Source organism: Chiloscyllium plagiosum, unplaced genomic scaffold (genome assembly GCF_037043375.1).
Source record: "Chiloscyllium plagiosum isolate Xiang-an unplaced genomic scaffold, Cpla_swu_hap1 HiC_scaffold_37, whole genome shotgun sequence".
NCBI classification, from domain to species: domain Eukaryota; kingdom Metazoa; phylum Chordata; class Chondrichthyes; order Orectolobiformes; family Hemiscylliidae; genus Chiloscyllium; species Chiloscyllium plagiosum.
Genome location: NW_028270175.1, coordinates 3,953,041 through 3,978,510, shown reverse-complemented (window position 1 = coordinate 3,978,510; position 25,470 = coordinate 3,953,041). Strand labels below are relative to the sequence as shown.

The 25,470-nt window shown below is 40.3% G+C and overlaps 1 protein-coding gene across 2 annotated transcripts; it reads left to right on the top strand.

Annotated features, from left to right (window-relative positions):
• The first annotated feature begins 454 nt into the window (after nucleotides 1-454).
• Nucleotides 455-24,591, top strand: mmp23ba (matrix metallopeptidase 23ba). 2 transcript variants are annotated; one of them, XM_043676273.2, is made up of 9 exons: nucleotides 455-605; nucleotides 1,620-1,835; nucleotides 5,025-5,152; nucleotides 9,425-9,561; nucleotides 10,499-10,666; nucleotides 12,162-12,326; nucleotides 15,628-15,738; nucleotides 18,089-18,215; nucleotides 24,272-24,591. In XM_043676273.2, exons 2-9 carry the CDS (start codon nucleotides 1,698-1,700, stop codon nucleotides 24,444-24,446), a joined length of 1,149 nt encoding a protein of 382 aa, XP_043532208.1. In that variant the 5' UTR covers nucleotides 455-605; nucleotides 1,620-1,697; the 3' UTR covers nucleotides 24,447-24,591. The 2 variants fall into 2 exon arrangements, with proteins under 2 accessions (XP_043532208.1, XP_087836369.1); XM_087980243.1 differs by lacking the exon at nucleotides 455-605 and having other exon boundaries at nucleotides 1,487-1,835.
• The last annotated feature ends 879 nt before the right edge of the window (nucleotides 24,592-25,470 follow it).

Here is a 25,470-nt window from a genome sequence, read left to right as displayed (position 1 = left end):
TTCAGGATTTTGGCTCACTTTAGGCCACGGACTGACACGATTTCAAAATCACTTAATGTAAAAAGGAGTTACTTTCAAATATAATTGCCCAGCCTGATGGGGCCTCTGTCTTGCTGCCTTATGTTTGGTTGAAGCCTGTAACTTATCCTGCTGAGAAGATGCCATGCAGGAATCACAGACTGTCATTGGCAGCTTCCATGGAGAAGTCTCTGGTGCACATCATCACAACTTCCCAACTGAGATAAACAGCTGTGACTGCAAATCGCACCATTTGGGGAAAAAACAGAGTTGATTCTAAAACTGAACTAGAAAAATGACCAAAAGTAGACATTTTGATAAAAGAAATGTATACATTTCCTTTCTAAAGGATTCTTTGGGGGTTTAAGGACTCTTAATAGAGCTTAAAGTTAATAACTTTTGACAGGAATAAATGTGTGTTGCAGGATTGTTGCTACAGCAACTGTTGTTGCTGGCACCCGCCTGTCAGCTCAAGATTAAACAAAACCATACTCTGAAGAACAAAAAGCAAACAGTTCTGTTGTTGGTTATCTAAAATCTAAACTGAAGATGCTGAGCAGATCAAGTAGCCTCTGGAGAGAGAAAAGGTAATGTTTCAGGATTCGTAATATCTCGACAGATGCTGTCTGACCTGATGACTATTTTGAAAATTTTCAGGTTGTTAGGGTGGCTCAGTGGTTAGCACTGCTGCCTCTCAGCGCCTGGACCCAGGTTCAATTCCCGCCTCCGCCAGCTGTCTGTGTGGAGTTTGCACATTCTCCTTGTGTCTGCGTGGGTTTCCTCCGGGTGCTCCGGTTTCATCATACAGTCCAAAGATGTGCAGGTCAGGTGAATTGGCCAATGCTAAACTGCCCATAGTGTTAGATACAATAGTCAGGGGTAAATGTAGGGGAATGAGTCTGGGTGGGTTGCTCTTCGGAGGGCCGGTGTGGACTTCTTGGGCTGAAGGGCCTGTAGGAAATCTAATCTAATCTAAATACTCCTTCAAATGTTTGGAACTATTTTATCAAGTTTCCTATCGTTGGTTTTAGTTTGTTTATAATTGTAGTGTGCAAGGAAGTTGGGGATGTATTTGTTAAACATGTTCTCCAAGGAGATCAAACACGCAGCCACACACACACACATTTATGTGTGCATAAATACATAATAGAAATATTCAATACATTGCAGCAGGTAGTGTTAGATAGGAAAAGCCTTTCTTTGATTCAGTTGCATTGACACACAGATTCTGTTGACAAATGCATCTTCAGGTCTAGCATGTTGTGCTCTGTTCAATGTAAGTTGTCTAATATGGAGTTAATTTCAACATACGCACATTTTGCAATTTTCTGCTATGTAAGTACACCAATGACTGTACATCTGAAATTTATTATAATTCTGAATGAGGTCCAAATTCAGAGACGTTGCAGTGTGCCCAGCTGTTCCTGGCTAGCTTTCAAACTGATGGATGGAGATCTTTGAGATCTACATTTTAAGTAATGTGATACTGTTTGGCTGTCACAGCCACGCGGAAATACAGTTTATGTAAGTGCTACTGAACTAAATAGAGTCCTTGAAAACCCATTTTCTTAATAATCTTTCTTAAATTGAACTGCAAACAGACAATGATCTCCAGACACGCTCCTGGACAGAGTGGTCTAAGTCTGAGGCACTGAAGGGAACGTGGGAAAACTTTGACCATGATGGAGTTTTTTCGAAGGTCGGAAGATGAAGATTATTTCACAAATATTAAGTTTTTGATATGCATTGCTGTGTCGTTCATGTTCATAGTTGGAGATAAATCTGTTGATGCATTTCCTGCTTGGACACCTCAGTTAGTGAGTATAAACTTTATTAAACCTTAAGGTGCTGGAAATTCTTAAAGCCTACTGCTTCTGTTTTTAATTATACATTACCTAAAATTAAACTGGTGTACAAATAATGAAGAAAGGGCTATCTCTAAAAATTGCAAATCCTAATTTATTAATCTAATCTAGCAATTTATTTTTTGTGCTGCAGTTAAAAGTTGTTACTGTTCTCACTATTTTACAAGATTTGAAACAGTGTAATGCAACGCTACTCAGAGCTAGGTGATTTCTACAATTTGATTTCTTTTGGTGTGAATTTTTTGTTGACAGTAATATTTCTTTCCTCCCTGGTGCCTTGCCTAGTGCACAGTTCTGTTCATTATTTTCCTGTTGAAACTGCACCAGTAAAACAATTCAGACCTACTTCACACCCCATCCCCATATTCTTCAATTCCCTTACAGCCCAACAGGGTCCTATCAATCTCAATCTTGAATGTACTCAGTGACTCAGTATCCATAACCATTTGGGGCAGAGACTTCCAAAGATTCACAACCAACTGAGTGAGGAAATTTCTCTTCATCTCAATTATAAATGGGCGACCCTTTGAAATTGTTCCTAGTTCTCAACACAGCAATGACCTTATCAATCTGAGAGATTTATTCTCGATATTACGTGCGGTAATCTGAAAGACAGTTCATTTCTGACAATAATCTAAGAGACTTTATTGTTAATATTTTTCTTTTCAAAGACATACTTTGTTTATAAATTATCAAGTAAATGCAAAATAATAAAATAAAATGGTACAATTACAATATTTAAAAAGCATCTGAATGGGTAAATGAATAGGAAGGTTTTAGAGGGATATGGACCAAGTGCTGGCAAATAGACAATAGATGCAGGAGTAGGCCATTCAGCCCTTCGAGCCTGCACCGCCATTCAATATAATCATGGCTGATCATTCCTAATCAGTATCCTGTTCCTGCCTTATCTCCATAACCCTTGATTCCACTATCTTTGAGAGCTCTATCCAACTCCTTCTTAAATGAATCAAGTGAGTGGGCCTCCACAGCCCCCTGTGGCAGAACATTCCACACAGCCACCACTCTCTGGGTGAAGAAGTTTCTCCTGAGCTCTGTCCTAAATGGTCTACCCCGTATTTTTAAGCTGTGTCCTCTGGTTCGGCACTCACCCATCAGTGGAAATATGTTTCCTACTGCCAGAGTGTCCAATCCTTTCATAATCTTATACGTCTCAATCAGATCCCCTCTCAATCTTCGAAACTCAAGGGTATACAAGCCCAGTCGCTCCAGTCTTTCGGCATAAGGTAATCCTCCCATTCCAGGAATTGACCTCGTGAACCTACGCTGCACTCCCTCAATAGCCAGAATGTCTTTTCTCAAATTTGGAGACCAGAACTGCACACAGTATTCCAGGTGTGGTCTCACCAGGGCCCTGTACAGCTGCAGAAGCACCTCTTTGCTTCTATACTCAATTCCTCTTGTTATGAAGGCCAGCATGCTGTTAGCCTTCTTCACTACCTGCTGTACCTGCATGCTTGCCTTCATTGACTGGTGTACAAGAACACCCAGATCTCTCTGTACTGCCCCTTTACATAAATTGATTCCATTGAGGTAGTAGTCTGCCTTCCTGTTCTTGCTACCAAAGTGGATAACCATACATTTGTCCACATTAAACTGCATCTGCCATGCATCTGCCCACTCCCCTAACTTGTCCAGGTCACCCTGTAATCTCTTAACATCCTCATCACTTTTCACCCTGCCACCCAGCTTTGTATCATCAGCAAATTTGCTAATGTTATTGCTAATACCATCTTCTATATCATTAACATATATTGTAAAAAGCTGTGGCCCCAGCACGGATCCCCACTGGTCACTGCCTGCCATTCCGAAATGGAGCCGTTTATCACTACCCTTTGTTTCCTATTAGCCAACCAATTTTCAATCCATGGGACTAGGATATCTAGTCGACATGGACAAGTTGGACTGAGGGGTCTGTTTCCATGCTGTACATCTCTACAACTCCATAAACCTTACAAGCATTTTATGTTTCAAGATATTGACTCTAGTTCTTTTGAGATAACAATCCATTTTACTCAATTTCTCCTCATTCCCTCTGATTCATGGAATCAATCGAATAAAGGAAAATATTCAGCTCCTACCAGTATTGTCCGTGTGACATATTCCTGATGGAGGGAAACTAATTTTCCTCTTTCAGTGAAGATTTGCTGGAAATCGATTCACTGTTTTCACTGCTGAGATTGCAACAGGATCGAGTCAAATTTCAAGGAGATGATGGATGCAACATAAACAGAAGAACTTCTCCAACAAAATTGAGTGATTTTGTGGGGTAAAAAAAAACGCAAACCAATCCCAGCTTCAGGGTAATTTCCCCTCCTTACATGTTATCACAAATATTTATTTTCCGGTGGGATGTTCATCGAAAGTCCAAATAATTCATTTTGTTCTCATTACTGTGAATTAGCCAAGCCTAGAAAATGGTTTTGTTTCTGCCGTTTCCGTTTCTTGCTGCCAGTGAGTTAACTGAAAGTGAAGAGGTCAATTAGATAGTGGGCTGGGGTGGGGACTCTGCTTGATGACGTGTGATCGAATTCTGTAATTTTGGTTTTTCAGTGCACAGGTTTCCTAGTTCATCATCATGCTTCAAGGTGTTTTGTGAAACTGAATGATAGTCTGTACTGAGCAGGGTCTGAGTATGATAGTCTTTGGAGAGCCGGTGTAGACTAATTGGGCTGAATGCCTGTTTTCACACTGTAGAGATTCGATGATGATTCTATAAACATAGCGACCCCTTTAACTTTGGTAATCTGCAGTTGTGTTCCAGCTTTGGGAGCTGACATAATAGATTGCTGATCTCCACACTAATTCTTGGGTAAACCATGTAGATACTCTGTACTTCCACCTAAATAGTAGTTAATGTTTTAATGTTCAACAGGACATTTTGCTCTTTTGCAGTGCTAATAACAATGAAGTTTAAGGTTTTTTGCACAACTTGTAGTTCTAGGGGACTGTATACATTATGGCAGTGTTTAATAGCTTGTCAGATTCCTGGTCTCTCTCTATACTGCAGTTTTTAACCTGACTGAAATTTGAATATTAACCACATAGATCCCATGTTAATTACTTTTTACGAATTTCAACAGTCACATTCTATAAACAACTAATGGCTTCATCTTCTAGGAAAATACTGTACCTCCCAGTTTTTTGGTGTTCGATGTTCACTCCACATTCCAGCACCAGGCAAGAAAGAAGAGGTACACATTAACTCCGCAGATGCAGAAATGGGATCATTTCAATCTAACATACAAGTAAGCGTGAAGGAATATTGAATATAAAAGACCACACTTTTATCCCCCCAGAGAACGCTGTAAAATGAATATTTGATTTTTCTGAAGTTCTTCTTATATGCGAGTGTGCTTGCATGCAGTTGGAGTATGAGGAGAAATTAAACTGTAAATTAGTCTGCAATGTGGTTATTTTATTTCATACCTTATTGCATAACTTACTGACACAGAAGTAAGGTAATACTTGGTCCCAGTATTTCAAATTAAACCTTTATTCAGTTATTTTATGAATATTTTCAATAATTGAACAGATTAATTTCCATTCTTCATCATTCTCTATTCTAAAACATGCTCCAATCTTATTTTTAATTTCACCCAATCCCACTCTTTTCCCTGAACAAGGAAAGAAATCCAATTCACTAGTAGGTCTCTGCTGATGTTTTTGTAGGTGGTTGAGAGGAATTGACGAGGAGGAACATCATTCCCAGGGGAAGCTCCAAGGCCATAAACTTACTCTGGGTTTGGAGACAACTGCACTTTGACCCCTCCCAAATTCACAGGGATAGGCAATAGTTGCCGGCCCAGCCAGTGATGTACGTGTGTCATGAGCAATTTTGTTCTTTAAGAAAAGTCACCAAAGTCAGCCCATGGCCCTTAGACAATACCACGACATCTCTATACCTACTCAGGTCATTCAGGAAAGTGACTGAGAACACTCGACACAGAGACAGTTGGATGGGTGACCCAAAACGGCCCAGAGCACAGTGAATTAAAGCGTGGTCACCAGTGAGACGGTGATTAAAACTGGCTAGAATGTACGGACTGTGGTGATCTGGCAGTGAGATCATACAGTTGGCTGCAGTGGACTTGGGTGGGAAGGAATCAGCCACGTATGATGACCATCTGGTAATTCTTGCTGAAGTGTAATTTTATAGATTTGGGATGAAACAAGCTGAGCTGAGGTGACCTTATGATGGTAAGGCATGCCAACTTGAGTGATGTCTGCCAAACATCACGAACCATGCTCCAATTTAAATGAATGCCTTCAGCAAAGGAGTGGAGAAAGTTAGAGGAAAATTACAATTTAGACTGTTATGGGAATTTAAATGCTGTACAGTGTACTGCAGTCCAGACAGTGCATACAGATTAACCATTGAATTTGCTAGCCTGTCTGCATGTTACTTTTTTGAGATACCTGATTTAGAATTCCAATTAATGGGGAATTGATTCTTTTGAAACTTCACTATATTAAACATGCAAACAGGAAAATGAATTGTTGAGTTGTATCTTGCACGGAAAATTACTTAAAAACTCTTTGCAGAAAGAATTTTTTCTAAATACCTCATGATGACGAGAACACTGGTGACCACACTTCAGATGCTCTGCTTTCCACGAAGTTTAGAAATCTCTTAGTTTGGCAAAGGTCCCCTTTACACACAGTGTGACAGATATAAAGAAAAGTAATGAGATCCTCTACTGAGCTGTTACTTTAAAAAATAACGTTGATTAAAAATGTATGAATATTATTTAGGACAAACCTGATGTTGCAGATAATTTCTGTCCCGTTTGCTCATTCTGACAATCTATGAAAACTTTACAAAGACTTTCAGAATCAACCAGTTGAGTAATGTTGTTGGTTTAAATATATTCTCTAGTTGCTTCTAGTGGTAATGACAAGTTTCTTAACTGAACTGGGAAACCCAGTTTTGAAATCCCTATTCCTGTTGGTACACTGGATTTCCCAGCTGAGTGGGTTTGTCAGTTTGGCCATGCTATGCAGAGGACATGGTAAATAGGCCGCTGGGTCTGCAAAATATAGAAGCAAAGAAACCTAACAATGAATGTGAAAGAAGACTCCCTCTCCCACTCCGTTTCAGTTGTATATTTACCGTTGTTGGTTCACTTTATTTGTTTCTTGTCTTCCTGTCTTTAAGACTGGAGTCTGAAGTAAACAGGAACCAAGGACTATGTGCCTCCCAGACTCCTAGTGATTTTTTTTGTTGCTTTTTTTTTAATGTCAGTGAGTGAGTAACACAATGCCTCAGGATGAATTGTTTGTAAAAGAAAGATGTTTTCATTCTGAGGATAAGTACTGCCATTAGCTGTCTTATTACATTTCAGATTAAATGTTGGGCTAGCACAACTTCTACTCTCTAGAAAATGATGTTAGCCCTCTCCCTGGTAACAAAGGGCAAACCACACTGTTCACAACTCTAGTGTTGTGTTTGACCCCAAAGTGGGCTCCTGATCACTTACTCGTGGTGGTGCCAGGAGCACATTTCCACCTCTGTGGTATTACCAAACTGCACTCCTGTCTCGCGCATCTGCTGCTGAAACCTCTCCAGCCCTTTCTCAACTCCAGAATTGACTTATGTAACACACTCTTGGCTACCCTGCAGTGTTGCACCCTCCACATGCTTCGCCCTTGGCTCCTGTTTACTTTATGCTCCTGTCCTAAAGGCAGGAAGACAAGAAACAAATAAAATAATTCAACAATAATCCATGTACAACTAAAATCTGAGTGGGAGAGAGGTCATCGAAATCTCAGCTACCTTTATTCTGACTCTCATCATGCCCCACAGACCCATCACCCCCTTTGCTTCCTGACCAACATTTGGTTCCTAGTCAAAGAACATCTTGATTTTAAAATTTTCATCCTTATTTCAAATCCTTCCATGATCTCATCTCTTTCTATCTCTATAATCTGTGTTTTGACAACAAACTGGTAATTTCACAGTCCATGTTGAAGATGCACGTTCTTTATTGTAGGTTATTTCATTAAGTGAATTAAAGTGCCCTTATACGATAAGCAGGACTTCAACTCTCGTTTCTGGATAGCTATTCCAGTAATAAAACCAATCTATTATCCAGAGGAAACTGCAAAACTGCACCTGTCAAACAAACATAAGTATACATCTAATGAATTATCCATTGACCTGCAATTTTATTATTCCTTTTTAATCCTAACACTTCGACATACGGTATTCATCTTAACTACATGTTATGAAATGCATGTTTTATTCATGGTACCATCATTAATTCAGAAGCCAGATACAATACTGCCTGCCTGTCTCCCTGTCAAACTTTAAAGTCTTTATTATCTGGCCCCTTTTAATTATCAATTAACATTACTGAAATGATTGCAAAGGTTTAAGCTTTTATAATTTTTAAACGATTCTGTGTTTCATTAAAGCTGTTGCAGAAACTAAGTTGGTGTTCTATATAAACACAGCAATTCCATTCAACTAAACTATCTGACTCCATTTTCTGCAACTTCTGTGTCAATGTTGCATGGCTTTCACATTGTGTTATAGCAAATATTACAGATTAGCACTGGCCTTTCTAGTCTGGCCAACAATCTTATTATGTTCTCTCAAGATTTGCAAAGGCTGCTGCAAAATAACAATTAATGCAAAGGAAGCCTTTTCAAACTTAATCTAAAAGTCTGTGGAGTCTTCATTTTTAAATAGGACAAATCATTAGCATGTAGATGCTACTCTGAAAACATCATTTATTTGTTCATGGGATGTAGGCATTGCTTATTAGACTAACATTTATTGTTCATCCCTAATTGTCTTTGAGAAGGTCATAGTGAAGCATCTTGAATTGCTGCAAACAGTAGAGAGTAGATAGTTGTTGTTAGGAGGGAACAGGGTTCCAGGAGCTTGCCGCAAACAAATATGGGATGGCCAATTTTCTCTGATTTTGACTATTTTGTCTATAGTACAAAGGATTATTTGTAAGTGTGATGGCTGATGTCTGTTATTGCTTATCATGCTTATAAGCTTATTTGATAATGATTTGCTGGGCTGTAAGAAGTAGTCCCTTGCATATGGGAATGTCTTTTCACGAGGAAAGACGATTCTGTTGAGTTAGCTGACTTAGTGCTAAGTTCTAGAGCTCTAAAGTCATCCTAATAACATTAAGCTTTTATATCCAGCATCACTGGGACACAGTTAAAATGGGAAAATAGAAAACTGAAAATAAATCAGACCTCCAACCACAATGTGACAAGTTCAAAATTTGTCACTTTGAGCACCTTGATATTTATTACAGTGAGACATTCCAATGCCAAGGGCAAAGGCAGAGGTCTGTGCTCAATTGACCCAACTTTAAGCATTTGATCCAACGAGCTGATCAAGGTATAGCATTGGAAGTGATTGGTGAACTCTTTCTAATAAAACCTTGCCACAACTTTCCAGGGGAGAGTATGGGCTGAAACTGCTTGTAGCACATAATTTTTGTGTGTATTTTATTTGTAATATCATCCATGAATGAAGTTGCTTCCATTCACAGAATTCTGTCCTTTCCAAAGACCCTGAATGAAAAGGACACAGAAAAGGGAATCGCACTCGCTTTTCAAATGTGGAGCGAAGTTTCTCCTTTCAATTTCACTCAAGTTCCTGCAAATGTCAGTGCTGACATTAAAATAGGTGAGAGATTTTTTTTATTCACTTACGGGACAAAGGTCTTGCTGGCTGGACCAGCATTTATTGTCCATCCCTAGTTGCCCTTGAGAAGACGGTGGTGAGTTTCCTCCACAAATTGCTGCAGTTCTAGAACTGGAACTTGAATGTGTTGGTGTCCCCATGTATCTGCTGCCCTTGTCCTTCTCAGTACTGGTGATCATAGGTTTAGAATTTCTGGCTAAGGAGCCTCAGTAAATTTCTGCAGTGCACCTTGCTGATGCTTCAGAGTATCAGGGATGGAGGGAGTGGATGTGGTGCCAATCCAGTGGGCTGCTTTGTCCTGGATGGTGTTGAACTTCTTGAGTGTTGTTGAAGCTGCGCCCATCCAGACAAGTGAAGAGTATTCCATCATGCTCCTGACTTGTGCCTTGTAGATGGTTTACAGGCTTTGAGGAGTCAGGAGGTGAGTTACTTGTTGCAAGATTCCTAGCTTCTGACCTGCTCTTGTAGCTTACTGGTATCAAAAATGATTAAAATACTCTATTACAGAAATAGAGGCAGTTATTGACAAATTAATTGAATCCCACAGTTCAAATCTGAAGACACTCTACCTGGTTTACCTTTCCTCCTTCAAAAAGCCTTCTCAATGTTTACTTCCTTGATTAGGACCCCTGCTGCTTTCCCTAACTTCACTGAACAATACGTAGTCTTGTTTCACACTTTGTTAAAGGTGTTTAATGTTAGATTTTCAGAAGTGAATTCTGATCTGAGTTTATTTAAACTATGAAAGGAAAAGAAAGAATCTTAAACTAAAACCGAATCTGAAAATAAGATCAAATCTGAGCACATTTAATCAGTCACTCCAAGTTGCAAACTGGATTTCTTCTGGATGCAACAGGATAAATGTAGAAAATTTAATAAATATGATCATTAATATTATGTTATTCTTCTCCTGTGCTAGGATTTTATTCCATAAATCACACCGACTGCTTGGAAGTGACTTCTCATCCGTGTTTTGATGGAATAACTGGAGAACTAGCACATGCTTTCTTTCCATCCAATGGAGAAATCCATTTTGATGATTTTGAACATTGGCAATTGGGTAAAACTCGCTTCAGCTGGAAGAAAAGTATGTTTCATAAAATAACTCTGTCAACAAAAGTGAAAAGTACTGAAACGTAGTTAAGTTCTGAAGAAGGGTTACTGGACTCAAAATATTAACTCTGTTTCTCTCTCACAGATGCTACCAGGTCTGCTGAGTATCTCCAGGAATTTCTGTTTTTGTTTCTGAACTATAGTTCATTGGTTCTCTTTTGCTCTGCTAGCTGTGCATTTGATTAAATAAATGAGTGGAGTTCTCCCCTTCCTCATGTAGTATGGGCAAAAGTAGAAAGTTAGGAAAATACAAGAATGAAAGACATCAGAATTTTCATGTCAAGAAAACGTTTTATGGTTTTCATCTTGCGATCTTAATTGGATTCTCGCTATTGAGCAGCAACCACTTATCTCCATGTATTTGCATTTCATCATTACCCCAACTCTCCTCATTTCTACTTCACTTCCACTTCTCTCCTCCTTTGAGAAACTAGATGGTGCAAATAACCTGATGGTGTTACCTCGATTGGCAGTCCATTGGATAAGGCAACGATCTTCCTCTCCATCGCTATATCCACCAGCACCTCCAAATTTCCACCCACGAAGGAGGGTGCAAGTTTTCCCCGTTGGGTCATGTCCTCAGTGATGGTCTTGATACACCATTGGAGTGTTCCACCAGTTCCTGGTTTACAGCATGTGATGTGGTGTGCAGTTGGGGTTTAAAGTTCAGTGTTAGCAGCATTAATACTGCTAGGTCCTGACAGTGGGGCATCATCTCTGCCTCTCCTGTCACATGATGCCTCAAGATGTTGCTCAAATTACCCAGCTGCATGATTAATGAGGTGGACGATGGTAGGAACAAAGTCACCACAGATGACCAAGTGTCATGAGTCTTACTCAAAAAAATCTGTTAACTGAAAATTGGAACGTTCTACCCTGCAGTTCTTACTGTGGCATATTATACACATTATCTGTTTGTACGTATGGCAGAACTTCTGTTATTTCATTTGTTTAAGCACAACGCACTCAAAATAATAACATCCCACACAATGAAAGAGCCCACTTCATTTAAAATAAAAGTGAAATCTACACTGTGGATGTCCTGTTGAAGCTGCTGGTCTCTATAGTTGAGGTGTTGTTTATGTTACAGGCTTTGACTGAATGCCAATCCTCAATCTGCTTCAGATAACATCTTTGCCTAAATTGGAATTCCAGATAACTTACCATTCTCAATGGCTACATGCAAAATTAACCCAGAACAGGGTCAATACTTGGTCTGTCCAGTGAGGCTGATCTCAGCTGAAATAGTAATTGTACGTTTTTTCTGAAAAAAGCAAAGTTTAATATTACTGAGTGAAGGCAGAGGAAATAATAGTTGGTGTTTCTCATCTTTGTAGATCTTGAGTAACCCCGGGTTTCTTATTTATCTTTGGTCGAACAATATTGCATGATAAATTTTAATGATTCCAAAATAAACATTAATTTTATTTTATAAATGTAATTCTAAAAGTGATTTCTCTCTTTCGCAGTTGTCTGGCTTACTGATTTGGTACATGTTGCAGCCCACGAGATTGGACACAGCCTTGGATTAATGCACTCACAGAACACAAATGCACTTATGCACAAAAATGCGACTTTAATAGGAAAAGATAAAATCAGTCAGGATGATATCTGGGGGATTTGGAGGCTGTATGGTAAGGCTTGAGGGACTACCCTCACCTAGAGTTGTGAACAGTGACAGTACTGTGTGCGGGTGTGATACAGACTTACAGTTCTGGTTCCCACATAGCAGGTCTGACATCTAGGCACAACTGCCAACACCCAATTATTTCCTTTAATTGAAACATCCTGCTGCTAAGAAACCTCTGCCCAACCAGCCAAGCTGCTTGTGGTGTATGTGACATCCCAAGTGTGGATGGAACATTCTGGAGACAAAAGCTGGTGCGCAACTAACTTGAGTCTTCAGTTACTGGACAACAAACTAAGCAACCGGGGATGCAAAGGATACTAATAACTTACTGTAACTCTGGAAATATTTAACATCCATTTCAGATCATTGAAGTAAATTCTGAACTTTTAATGCTAATTGATGTTAGTTCAACAACCCCAAGCTGTGCCACCAAAGGAGTAGTATATAGCCCCATGAGATGATCAATGACTAGTATTTCCTTTGATAGCTTTATTTTGCAAAAACAAAAATTCAAACTTTGCATTGATATTTTTACAAAGTGAAAATTTAAGGTAAATCCATAGTTGGGACTTCCAATTATCAGATTAGTTCCATACTATATTTTCAATTTGAAGAGGAGTATTGATTGCTCAGTAGATTAAATTGAGGATTCTGGATTCATCAGCGCTGACTATAGCTGCATTCTCAAAGCAGAATTAACATTTGTGCTGTGGGAATGCTGTTAATCTCCCACAGGTCCCCATCCACCTACAGTTTGAGCTTTCTCAGTTTCCTGTCATTGGGTTGGATTGTGCAGGTCTCACAGCACCTATGGCATCCTTCCAAAGAAAGAACCGTTAATCCTCATCTGACTAATCCTACAGAGCCTTTGTAACAATGTGCTAATAGTGAGCATCTTCGGTGCTCACAAAATTAAAACAAAACATGACAGCGATCGTTAAGTCTAGTTGGGAATTTGAAAAGCCTTTTTACACGAACTTCTACTAGAAATGGTAATTAAGGAAAAATAGCCAGGATAGAACATAGAACATTACAGCGCAGTACAGGCCCTTCAGCCCTCGATGTTGTACCGACCTGTCATACCAATCTGAAGCCCATCTAACCTAAGCCCATGTTCCATGTCCATCCATATGCTTGTCCAATGACGACTTAAATGTACTTAAAGTTGGTGAATCTACTACCGTTGCAGGCAAAGCATTCCATACCCTATATCTATCACCCCTCAATTTAAAGCTATGCCCCCTCGTGCTCGCCATCACCATACTTGGGAAAAAAGGCTCTCCCTGTCCACCCTATCTAACCCTCTGATTATCTTATATGTCTCTATTAAGTCACCTCTCAACCTTCTTCTCTCTAACGAAAACAGCCACAAGTCCCTCAGCCTTTCCTCATAAGACCTTCCCTCCATACCAGGCAACATCCTAGTAAATCTCCTCTGCACCCTTTCCAAAGCTTCCACATCCTCCTTATAATGCGGTGACCAGAGCTGTACACAATTCTCCAAGTGCGGCCGCACCAGACTTTTGTACAGCTGTAGCATAACCTCATGGTTCTGGAACTCGATCCCTCTATTAATAAAAGCTAAAACACTATATGCCTTCTTAACAACCCTGTCAACCTGGGTGGCAACTTTCAAGGATCTGTGTATCTGGACACCGAGATCTCTCTGCTCATCTACACTACCAAGAATCTTACCATTAGCCCAGTACTTTGCATTCCGGTTACTCTGATCAAAGTGAATCATCTCACACTTATCCGCATTAGATTCAAGGGGAAACTGAAAAGAATGTCAGAGAGAGACAGGATCAAAAGGAGAATGATAAAAGGGTTACAAGAATGTAAACTTAGATTTATATAGCACCTTTAATGTAATGAAACACGCCAAGTACTTCACAGGAACATTGTAAAAGGAATGTATGATGCTGGAACACATAAGATATTAGGTTGGATGAGCAAAGGCTTGGTTAAAAAGATAGCTTTTAAGAAGTATCATAAAGGAAGAAAGTGAGACAAAGAGGTGTAGTGAAGGGAATTGCAAGGTTCAGGGTCCAGGCAATGGAAGGTACAGCTCCCTGTGATGGAGTAATTATGATTGGGAATGCAAGAGGCCTAAGTTGAAAAAGTGCAGAGATCTCAGAAGGTTGTGGTGTTGGAGATTACTAACCGAGCGGAAACAGTTTGTAAACAAAAGATGAGAATTTTAAAGTTGTTTGATCAAGCACAGGGGTGATCAGGGAATGGGTCTCTTAGCTGGCAGCAGATTTTTGTATGATCTCAAGTTTACGGAAGATAAAATATGAGAGGCCAACCAGGAGTAGAGTCGAGTCAAGCCTCCAGGTACAGAAAGCATGAATGAAGATTTCAGCAGCAGGAAATCCAAGACAGAACTGAAGCCAAGCAGTGCTACTCAGGTGGAAATAAGCATTCTCAAGATGTCTCAGACACAAACTTGGAAGTTCATCTCAAGATCAAATAAGATAGTTGCCAGGGAGAAGGATGGAATTGGTCAGTTGGGAATGGGGTTTGGAGTAGGAATTGAAAATGATCACTTCAATCTACTCAAAATTTAACTGGGGACATTTCGCATCCAGTACCTGATGAACAGTCTGATAAAGTAATGGTGGAGAAGTCGAGAATGTGGTGGTGAGGTGGAGCTGGTGTAGTCAGTCTACTTGTGGAAACTAAAAACATGCCTTCATGGTGAGGGGTAACGTGGAGACTAGAGATAGGAGGGGGCTAAGGATCGATCCCTTAATTACAATTCCATAGGCAAAAAATGGAACCAGGTGAGAGAAGACGCATTCAGCTCGACAGTCATGGTTAGGTAAAATAAACTTTTTGGTGGTTTGTCTTCAGCGGAAAGACCAGCTTGGGTTTGTTGTCCTAAATAACCAGTTTCTCTGCCATACACTCTGTGAGTGATCGATAGATGGAATTTGTGTCATTTGATCTATTTTTTGTTCTATTAAAAGGAACATTTTTAATCTCTGGCATTTGAACAATTGTGTGAAGTAACTACCCTGAACATTCAGATTATTCCTAATCAGTTGCGATGTTCATTACTCAGTTCACATTATCCATCTACTTTCTCTACTCTGGGGGATTTTTCGGGGTTCTGTAAAGTGTTATAGTTTATTATACCAATGTGCTGCGAAGGAGAAACTGGAAATTTCCTGGTTGTGTGATTGTGGGGGGGGGGGGGGTGAAAAAAAATGAGCCTGTGAGCATTACATTAGGGAGGAGAGTGAAGACATGCTTGAGTAATTAAAAGTATAATTACTGATAACTTATTTGTTAATTTAAAGGTTGCCTGGACAGACTTGATGAATGTCCTTCCTGGGCGCAGATGGGTTTCTGTGAAAAACAACTTTCTTTCATGAAGAAGCATTGTCCCTTAAGCTGTGACTTCTGCAGAGGTACAGTTGCATCCGATGCCAATCACTCACTACCTCCTTCTGTCTTTGTGTTTTCATCCATGCTCAGTGACTGTAGGTTCACACTCTTCCTGACTCAAGGTTGTGGCAGTGGGTTGTGTAAAATCCATTTACTGCACAGTAATGAGTTATTTTCTGATTGTGAACGCACAAATTCCATAACAACATTAAATGCATCCTGTAGGGATGTAGATCTCATAGTTAGAAATAATAGAGACAACACACAATTGAGATTCTATCTTGATAAGTTCATATCAGCAGTTCTGTGTATGTGCAAGTGACTTTCAGCCTTAGACAGAAAACTACCAATTATTTCTTCATAATTCAGACCAGAAGTTTATCATTAAATATTGAGAAGAGACAATCCATTGAGCATTTTCTGTAACTAAAATGGACACTGACTGCATTATATTTTTGAACTAAAGTTTAAATTCTCAAGTGGAAGGGTGTGGTAATATCAGCACAATGAGTAAACCTGCCTGCACTTGGGTTATTGCTACCCCTGGCACAGATTGGAAGTATTTTTCAATGCAAGATAAGAAAACCTGTTTCTGAGAAATGGACAACTATTATTTGCCTATTAATGAAATTCAGAAAAGTTATTCACCAACAAGCTCTTGTGTTTTTATACCTTTTCATTGTAATAAAATGCCCAAGGTTGTTCCCACGAAGATTGTAAAACAGAATTTGACGATGAGCCACATCAGGAAATATTAGGGCAGATTGGTAGGTTTTAAGTGGCATCTAGAACATAGAACATAGAAGAATACAGCGCAGTACAGGCCCTTTGGCCCTCGATGTTGCGCCGATCCAAGCCCACCTAACCTATACTAACCCACTATCCTCCATATACCTATCCAATGCCCGCTTAAATGCCCATAAAGAGGGAGAGTCCACCACTGCTACTGGCAGGGCATTCCATGAACTTACGACTCGCTGAGTGAAGAACCTACCCCTAACTTCAGTCCTATATCTACCCCCCCTTAATTTAAAGCTATGCCCCCTTGTAATACCCGACTCCATACGCGGGAAAAGGTTCACACTGTCAACCCTATCTAACCCCCTAATCATCTTGTACACCTCAATCAAGTCACCCCTAAACCTTCTTTTCTCTAATGAAAACAGCCCCAAGTGTCTCAGTCTTTCCTCATACGATCTTCCTTCCATACCAGGCAACATCCTGGTAAACCTCCTCTGCACCCGTTCCAGTGCCTCCACATCCTTCCTATAGTATGGCGACCAAAACTGCACACAATATTCCAGATACGGCCGCACCAGAGTCTTATACAACTGCATCATGACCTCAGGACTCCGGAACTCAATTCCTCTACCAATAAAAGCCAGTACGCCATATGCCTTCCTCACCGCACTATTTACCTGGGTGGCAACTTTCAGAGATCTGTGTACATGGACACCAAGATCCCTCTGCTCATCCACACTACCAAGTATCCGACCATTAGCCCAGTACCCCATCTTTTTGTTATTCTTCCCAAAGTGAATCACCTCACACTTAGCTACATTGAATTCCATTTGCCACCTTTCTGCCCAGCTCTGCAGCTTCTCTATATCCTGCTGTAACCTGCCACATCCTTCCTCACTGTCAACAACTCCTCCGACTTTCGTATCATCCGCAAACTTGCTCACCCAACCTTCTAACCCCTCTTCCAGGTCATTTATAAAAATGACAAACAGATAAAAATGACAAATCTTAAAGGAGAAAAGCAATGTAGAGGGTGGAGAGGGAATTCTAAAGCTTAGAATCTTGGCAGTGAAGGTGCAGACACCAGTGGTAAAACATATCAGCCATGCTCCAGAGATGGGTGCAGTTATGTCAAAGATCTGTAGGGCTGGAGGAGGTTACACAGAAGCAAGGCCACTAAAACAAGAACATGAATTGTAGAATTGAGATGTTCCTTAAGTGGGTGCCAGTGTTGGTCAGGAAATGCAAGGGTCAATGGGACTTTGTGCCAGTAAGGACATAGGAAGCAGCATTTTGGATGATCTCGTGCTTACGGAGGGTGGAACATTGGATGCCATCCAGGAAAGCACTGGAATAGTCAACTTTAGTGGAACAAAAGCATAGATGTTGGTTACAACAGCTTCCTGTAAGACAGATGCATACAGTATGTTTTTCTTATACTGTTCAATATTGCTTTGTAACTTGGCCAAGGATTTGAAAAATTCATCACAAGTTCTGTTGCTGTAGATTTGAGACAATTCTGGGACTTGGAAATCCCAGCTGTTAAATATTATTCTAATTTTCATTGTTCAAAAAATACACTGAATCTAATGTTTCATACAAGTAATAAATAATGACTCAAATGCTCTGCAGATCCACCCATTCCAACCAATGCACCTACACCTTTACCTCCCAGGACTAAAGTTAGGCGAGTTTCCAAAGGGCGGAAGGTTACAGTTCAATGTGGACGAAAGGTTGCTCATAAGAAAGGGATACTGCAGTAAGTAATGCTTTTTCAAATAATCTACACTTCAGTAATTTCCTACAATTTACTTTCTACTTGGGCAGCCAGCCCACGGGGAAATTACCCAGCGTTAAAGTTCCTTTTACTTTGCTGCAGGGACATATTTTCATTCCAACCTGAGGATAGCACCTCCATGTAAACGTGATTACAACAAACCGTCTATACGGTTACAAACTTACTACCTACTATCAGATCAGGTAACTCCTGTGGGCACATACCTGGTAGGAGTTGGCATGAGATTCATTTGCAGAAGATGTATCAATAAGAGACAATTTTGTGGTGAATTTAAAATCTTGGTTAGTGTCAACACATTTGGCATCTAATCCACCAATTTTTAAAAAGCATTAACCAGCATGGCATAATTCTTGTCGACATACTCAGTGGCAAAACGTAACTGGTCTCTGTTGGTTTAGTATCTCTTAAACCCTGTATCCCATGCTTTGATCTCCTGGTAGAGTCTAATTAAAGTACCCAGGACTGTCACAGTTAATGGCAGGGTGCTGGGGAGTATTGCCAAACAAAGAGACTGAGAGGTGCAGGTCCATAATTCCTTGAAAGTGGAGTTGCAGGTAGACAGGGTGGTGCAGAAGGCATTTAGCATGCTGCATACAATTCTGGTCACCTTAATATAGGAAGGATGTTGTTAAACTTGAAAGGGTGTAGGAACAATTTACAAGGATGTTGCCAGGACTGGAGGGTTTGAGCTATAGGAAAGACTAAATAGGCTGGAGTATCGGAAGCTCAGGGGTGACCTTACAGAGATTTATAAAACCATGAGGGGAATGGATAGGCTGAATAGCCAAGGTCTTTTCTCCGAGGGTCTAAAACTAGAAGACATAAGTTTAAGGTGAGAGGGGGAAGATTTAAGAACCTAAGGGGCAACATTTTCATACAGAGGGTGGTGCGTGTATAGTTACAAGCTGCCAGAGAAAGTGGTGGAAGCTGTGATTACAACATTTAAAATGCATCTGGATGTGCAAATGAATAGGAAGGATTTAGAGAGACATGGGCCACATGATGTCAAATGGAACTAGGTCAGATTAGGATATTTGGTCAGCACTGATAAGTTGGATGTGAAGTGTCTGTTTCTGTACTGTATGACTCTATGATCAGAATTATTTATGTTCCTCACTGAATAATATTGTCCCTGAAGTGAACTGTCTATGAAACCAGGCCACATCAATTGATGTGAACCTTAATTAGTTTATAAGAGTTTGATTTAAATTATGATTAATTTGCACATGATCAAGGCATTAAGTCCCCAGGAGCCAGATGCCTTGCTAATTAGAATCCCATGCAGTAGTTTGCACCATTACTATTTTTAATTATGAATGATAAATGGTAGAAAAGCATTTGTTAAAATACTGTGAATGAGCTAGGTTTAAGCTCTATTGGTGGAAGATGTTAGCACAGTGGTAATGTAATTTCGAGATCCAGGCTTGTTGATTAGAGGACCCAAGTTCAAATGCCACCGTGGAAGCTGATGGAAATATAATTAAATCTGGCAGATGAAACTAGTTTCTGTAGTGGTGACCATGAAACTACCAGCACTCCTCGTAAAGTCCCCTCTGGTTCCCTAATGTTCTTTAGGGCAGAAAAATCCTTATTTGGGCTTGCCGACATGTGACTCCAGATCCACAATAAGGTGGGTTTTTCCTTTTTGCTCAGAAATGGCTGAGCAAGCCACACAGTTCAAGGGCAATTAGGAATGGACAACAGATGCTGGCCTGGCCAGTGACATCCACATTCCATAAGAAAATATTTTAAAAGTTGTATGACCAAAGTCAGCCCTCCACTTGCAGTAGTAGAAATTACTGAACTAATGTTTGAAACACTCTTGTGTAGGTAATGGAAGGGCTCTTGAGGAAGCTGCTCAAGGCCACTTTCCACAAGTAATGGCTCCTGCATCTTATTGACCTCTGGTGGTAGAGGCTTTAAGGTTTGACTGATTCTCTGAATCAGTCCAGCTGGATTTTGGATGTCCAATGTGACTTATAGTCTGGCTCTCTAGCAGCTACAGTATTCAGTTCAATGATATCCTCACCGTCCCCTCCTGATCAGGTCAGTTATGTTTGCAGCGAATGGCAGAGCAGACTTGATGGGCCGAATGACCACCTTCTGTTCTGACATTTTATGGTCTTAAATATTCATTCTGCTTTGTATGTGAACTCCTGCAATCCAAGGTCATTGTTTTGAGATATGTGTACGAGTTTGGGACAAGTTGCTTGTCTGTTTTACCATTGATTTGATATGGCCTGAGAACCGATTACGTGAAGCACTGACAGAACCAGAAACTAAAGGAGGGGTTCGTTTGGGTCACACCATTAGCCTGACTTGTGTAACTTTCCAGTTGTAAGCCAAGACAAAAATATTTGTGGTTTCACAAGAATCCAATGTTTGCTGGCTAGACATGCAAGTAGCATATTGTGTAAATTGGAATTGGAAATTTAAAAAGATATTAAGGCAAGATAGTACCCAATCTGCATGTAAGAAATTCATAAACTAATCCTGCTATTGCCCCAACTGTTAAGTGATTCTGGGCTCCAAAACGACACATTCTCCAATGATGTCTACAATTGTATGTACAGTATGTGGCACCCAGAGCTGGGTCCTCTGTTTGAATAATAAACTTGTGCTGACTGAGGAGGCAGAATGCTCTGGAACTCGCTGTCTGTAACAGAAGGTGTGGGTGAGGCATTATTCTTAAATAGAAAGTCATAAAATCAGTTGGTCATTATTGTTTCAGCATATTCTCTTCACTCAGCGAGTTGTTAGTTCATGGAATGCCCTGCCAGTAACAGTGGTGGACTCTCCCTCTTTATGGGCATTTAAGAGGGCATTGGATAGGTATATGGAGGATAGTGGGTTAGTGTAGTTTAGGTGGGCTTGGATCGGCGCAACATCGAGGGCCCAAGGGCCTGTACTGCGCTGTATTCTTCTATGTTCTATGTTCTATGTATCACTGCTGCCTCCCAGTGCCAGAGACTTGATGCGACTCCACACAGGCACTCTCCCAGTGTATGCATGGGTTTCCTCCCACAGTCCAAAGATGTGTAGGTTACATAGATAGGCTATGCTAAATTGCCCATAGTAGTTTCAGTTTTGTACATTGCTGTTTGATATGTACAACACTTGGCTTTTAGCACTTCTACTCTAACAATGTATTTCTCGTTTGTCAGTGTTTAGCGAGTTATCCCACTGGACACTAATATAGAACATCAATTGCTACAAAATGCATCAAACTTTAAGTTATAGGAAGTTTAAAACTTGTTGTTAATGCTAATTTAGCTGCTTGGATTACTTTATGGAATTACTGCTGTATTTCAGGGAAGTTATTTGGGTGGAACTGAGAAATATGAAAGAGATATTCACCTTATTGGGATTGTATTACAGATCCCTAATAGTAGGGAAATTGCAAAACAAATTTATAAGGGGATTTTAACTTTCCAAACATTGACTGTCGTAGTGTTAAGGGTTTAGACGCAGAGGAATTTGTTAGTTATGTACAAGAAAAGTTTGAGTCAGCATGTGGATGTATCTAATAGAGAAGATGCAAAACTTGACCTAAACTTGGGAAATGAGGCAGGGCAGGTAACGGAGGTGGCAGTGGGGAAGCACTTTGGGGCCCATGACCATAATTCTATTAATTGTAAAATAGTGATGGAAAAGGATAGACTGGATCTAAAAGTTGAAGTTCTAAATTGGAGGAAGGCTAATTTTGACAGCTTTTGAAAGTTCTTGCCCTAATACTGACAGTGGGGGGTGGGGAGCAGATGTTTGCAGGTAAAAGGATGAGTGGAACATGGGAAGCCTTCAAAAATGAGCTAACAAGAGACCAGAGACAGTACATTTCTGTTTGGGTGAAAGGAAAGGCTGGTAGGTATAGGGAATGCTGGATGACTAGAGAAATTGAGGTTTTGGTTAAAAAGAAGGAAGTATATGTCAGGTATAGACTGGAGAGACAGAGTGAATCCTTAGAAGAGTAAAAAGGCAGTAGGAGTATACTTGAGGGAAATCAGGAGGGCAAAAAGGGGACATGAGATAGCTTTGGCAAATAGGGTTAAGGAGAATTCAAAGGGATTTTATAAATATAGAAAGGACAAAAGGGTAACTACGCAGAGAATAGGGCCCCTCAAAAAATCAGTAAGGCAGCTTACGTGTGGAGTCACAGAGATGGGGGAGATTCTAGACGAGTATTTTGTGTCAGTGTTTACTATGGAGAAGGACATGGAAGATATAGAATGTTGGGGAAATAGATGGTGACATCTTGAAAAATGTCTATATTACAGAGGAGGTGGTGCTGGATGTCTTGAAATGTATAAAAGTGGATAAATCTCCAACACCTGATCAGGTGTACCCTAGAACTCTGCAGGAAGCTAAGAAAGTGATTGCTAGGCCCCTTGCTGAGATATTTGGATCATCGAAAGTCACAGGTGAGGTGCCGGAACACTCTAGGTTGGCTAATGTGGTGCCACTGTTTAAGAAAAGTGGTAAGGAAAAGCCAGGGGCCAGTGAGCCTGACATCGGTTGGAGGGAATCCTGAGAGACAGGATTTACATGTATTTGGAAAGGCAAGGATTGATTAGGGATAGTCAGCATGGCTTTGTGTGTGGGTAATCATGTCTCACAAACTTGATTGTTACTTCTTCAAAAAACTCAGGATTGAGGTAGAACTAGCCATTTTGATACAGAACTGGCTCAAAAGGTAGAAGACACAATGGTGGTGGAGGTTTGCTTTTCAGACTGGAGGCCTGTGACCAGTGGTGTGCCATAAGGATTGGTGCTGGGTCCAATGCTTCTCATCATTTATATAGGTGAACAGAGGAGATATAGTTATTAAGTTTGCAGATGACACCAAAATTGGAGGTGTAGTGGATAGCAAAGAAGATTACCTCAGAGTACAATAAGATCTTGATCAGATGGAGGTTAATTTAGATAAATGCAAAAATTGCATTTTGGAAAAGCAAATCTTAGCAGGACTTATCCACTTAATTGTAAGGTCCTAGGGAGTGTTGCTGAACAAAGAGACCTTGGAGTGCAGGTTCATAGCTCCTTGAAAGTAAAGTGGCATTTGGTATGCTTTTGGTCAGAGTATTGAGTATAGGAATCAGAAGGTCATGTTGCAGCTGTACAGGGCATATCGTGTGCAATTCTGGTCTCCTTCCTATTGGAAGGATGTTGTGAAACTTGAAAGGGTTCAGAAAAGATTAACAAGGATGTTGCCAGGGTTAGAGGATTTGACTAGGCTAAGGAGCTGTTTTTCCCCCAGAGTGTCGGAGTCTGAGAGGTGACCTTATAGAGGTTTATAAAATCATGAGGGACATGGATAGAATAAACAGACAAAGTCTTTTCCCTGGGGTTGGGGAGTCCAGAACTAGAGGGCATAGGTTTAGGGTGAGGGGGGGGGGGGGGGAGATAGATATGAAAGGGGCCTGAACAGCAGCTTTTTCACACAGAGGGTGGTATATGTATGGAAGGAGCCATCAAAGAAAGTGATGGAGGCTGGTACAATTACAACATTTGAAAAGGCATTTGAAGAGTCTTTATGACTCTTATAACCTGCTGATTTGGCAAAATGGCTTTTTGCTGTACTTTTGTGATTACAAATGTAGTTGAGTCCACTATTGAATTAAAATTCCAAATAATTTGAGAGTTTCATTAATCCCATTATTTTACCAGTTGGTTAGTCAGAACATGAAGGATTTTGACTAAAGACTGGAATATCAACTCCATGTAGTTTCTGGGATTGGCTGCACCAGAAGAGGGAATTACAGCAGTTCAAAGGTTCCCATATTCTTCATCCAAAATGAGTGATCATTACTTCTTTAGAATGGCCAGATTTCTGTTTCTGTCCTCACACCTTCTGTTGCCTTCAAGTGACATCACAAAATCCTTTACATCTACCTCAGCCAACAGCTGGGATCCTTTCATCCACAAAAGGCTGAAATTAGTCTTGCAAAATTAGTTATTACTGTAAACTGTTGCATGACCCCTGTGGCACTATAGACTCATATGTATAATTTCATTTTCAGATGGTATAAAGATGACGAGCTATTAGAGTTTTCATATGCTGGTTATATCTCCATGATGGGGAATAAGCTCATCATTGTTGCTAATGCAATCAATCAAGGAACCTACACCTGTCTAGTGAAGAAAAAAGACAAAATTCTTACAAAATACTCGTGGCGGTTAATAGTTAAAGAGTAAAAGACTTTAAACAATGTATTAACTTGTTAAGTAGATCATACCCTGTACCTGGTTATGTAATGTTTTATTGCATCATGATGCTTTCAATTTCCACTTATTGTTTGTACAGTGATCTTTATTAAATCTGACTGACCAATCTGTCAAAATGTGGAACTTATGGCTCTTTTTATAAAAAAAAGTATGTTGCTTCTCACAAGGCGAGTAAATTGACTAAGTTTAGGAATAGTAGTACTCTACCTGTGGCCAAAGACATAAAGTAACTAGTGAATCAGAAAAGCTCCCATCAAACCTCCCAACTTCAAAAATAAAACAAAGTACTGCAGATACTGAAGATAGAAGTTGCTGAGGAAACTCCATTTTCAACCTGTGTACATTATTGGTTGGTTCCCTCACCTTCCTCCAGCTGAGAATGATGAACACACCACAGCTCAGGAATCAAATATTCAATTAGCTCAATGGGTCATGAGCTTCAACACTGACATCTACCTGACAAGATGGAAAACTAGCCCAGGGTGTCCTCTGCATAAAAAGTAATACAAAAAGACCATTCGGCCCAATAAGTCCATACCAACCTTCCAAAAAGTGACCCACCCAGACCCATTTCCCTCTGACAAATGCATTTAACATTATGGGCAATTTAGCATGGCCAATGCACCTGACTTGCACATCTTAGGACCGTGGGAGGAAACCCATGCAGACATGGCAGAATGTGCAAACTCTACACAGTCAGTTACCCGAGACCCTGGGGCTGTGAGGCAGCAGTGCTAACCACTGAGCCACCATGCAACCCAGTAAGTGAACTCCAGGGTGAATATTTCCCATCAACCACCACCCTCTGTCTCCTTTCAGCTAGCCAGCTTCTGATCCAAACCACTAAATCACCCTCAATCCCTTACCTCCCTACTTTGTGCAATAGCCTACTGTGGGGAACCTTATCAAACACCTTACTGAAATCCACATACTCAACATCAATCTGTTTGGTCACCTTCTCAAAGAACTCAATACGGTTTGTGAGACATGACCT

Excerpts from the sequence above, each read along its gene's own strand:
- mmp23ba (XM_043676273.2), top strand. The coding sequence starts at position 1,698 with ATGATGGAGTTTTTTCGAAGGTCGGAAGATGAAGATTATTTCACAAAT. Across the intron at positions 10,667-12,161 it reads TCGCTTCAGCTGGAAGAAAA|TTGTCTGGCTTACTGATTTG; the intron begins GTATGTTTCATA and ends TCTCTTTCGCAG. Across the intron at positions 12,327-15,627 it reads GGGGATTTGGAGGCTGTATG|GTTGCCTGGACAGACTTGAT; the intron begins GTAAGGCTTGAG and ends GTTAATTTAAAG.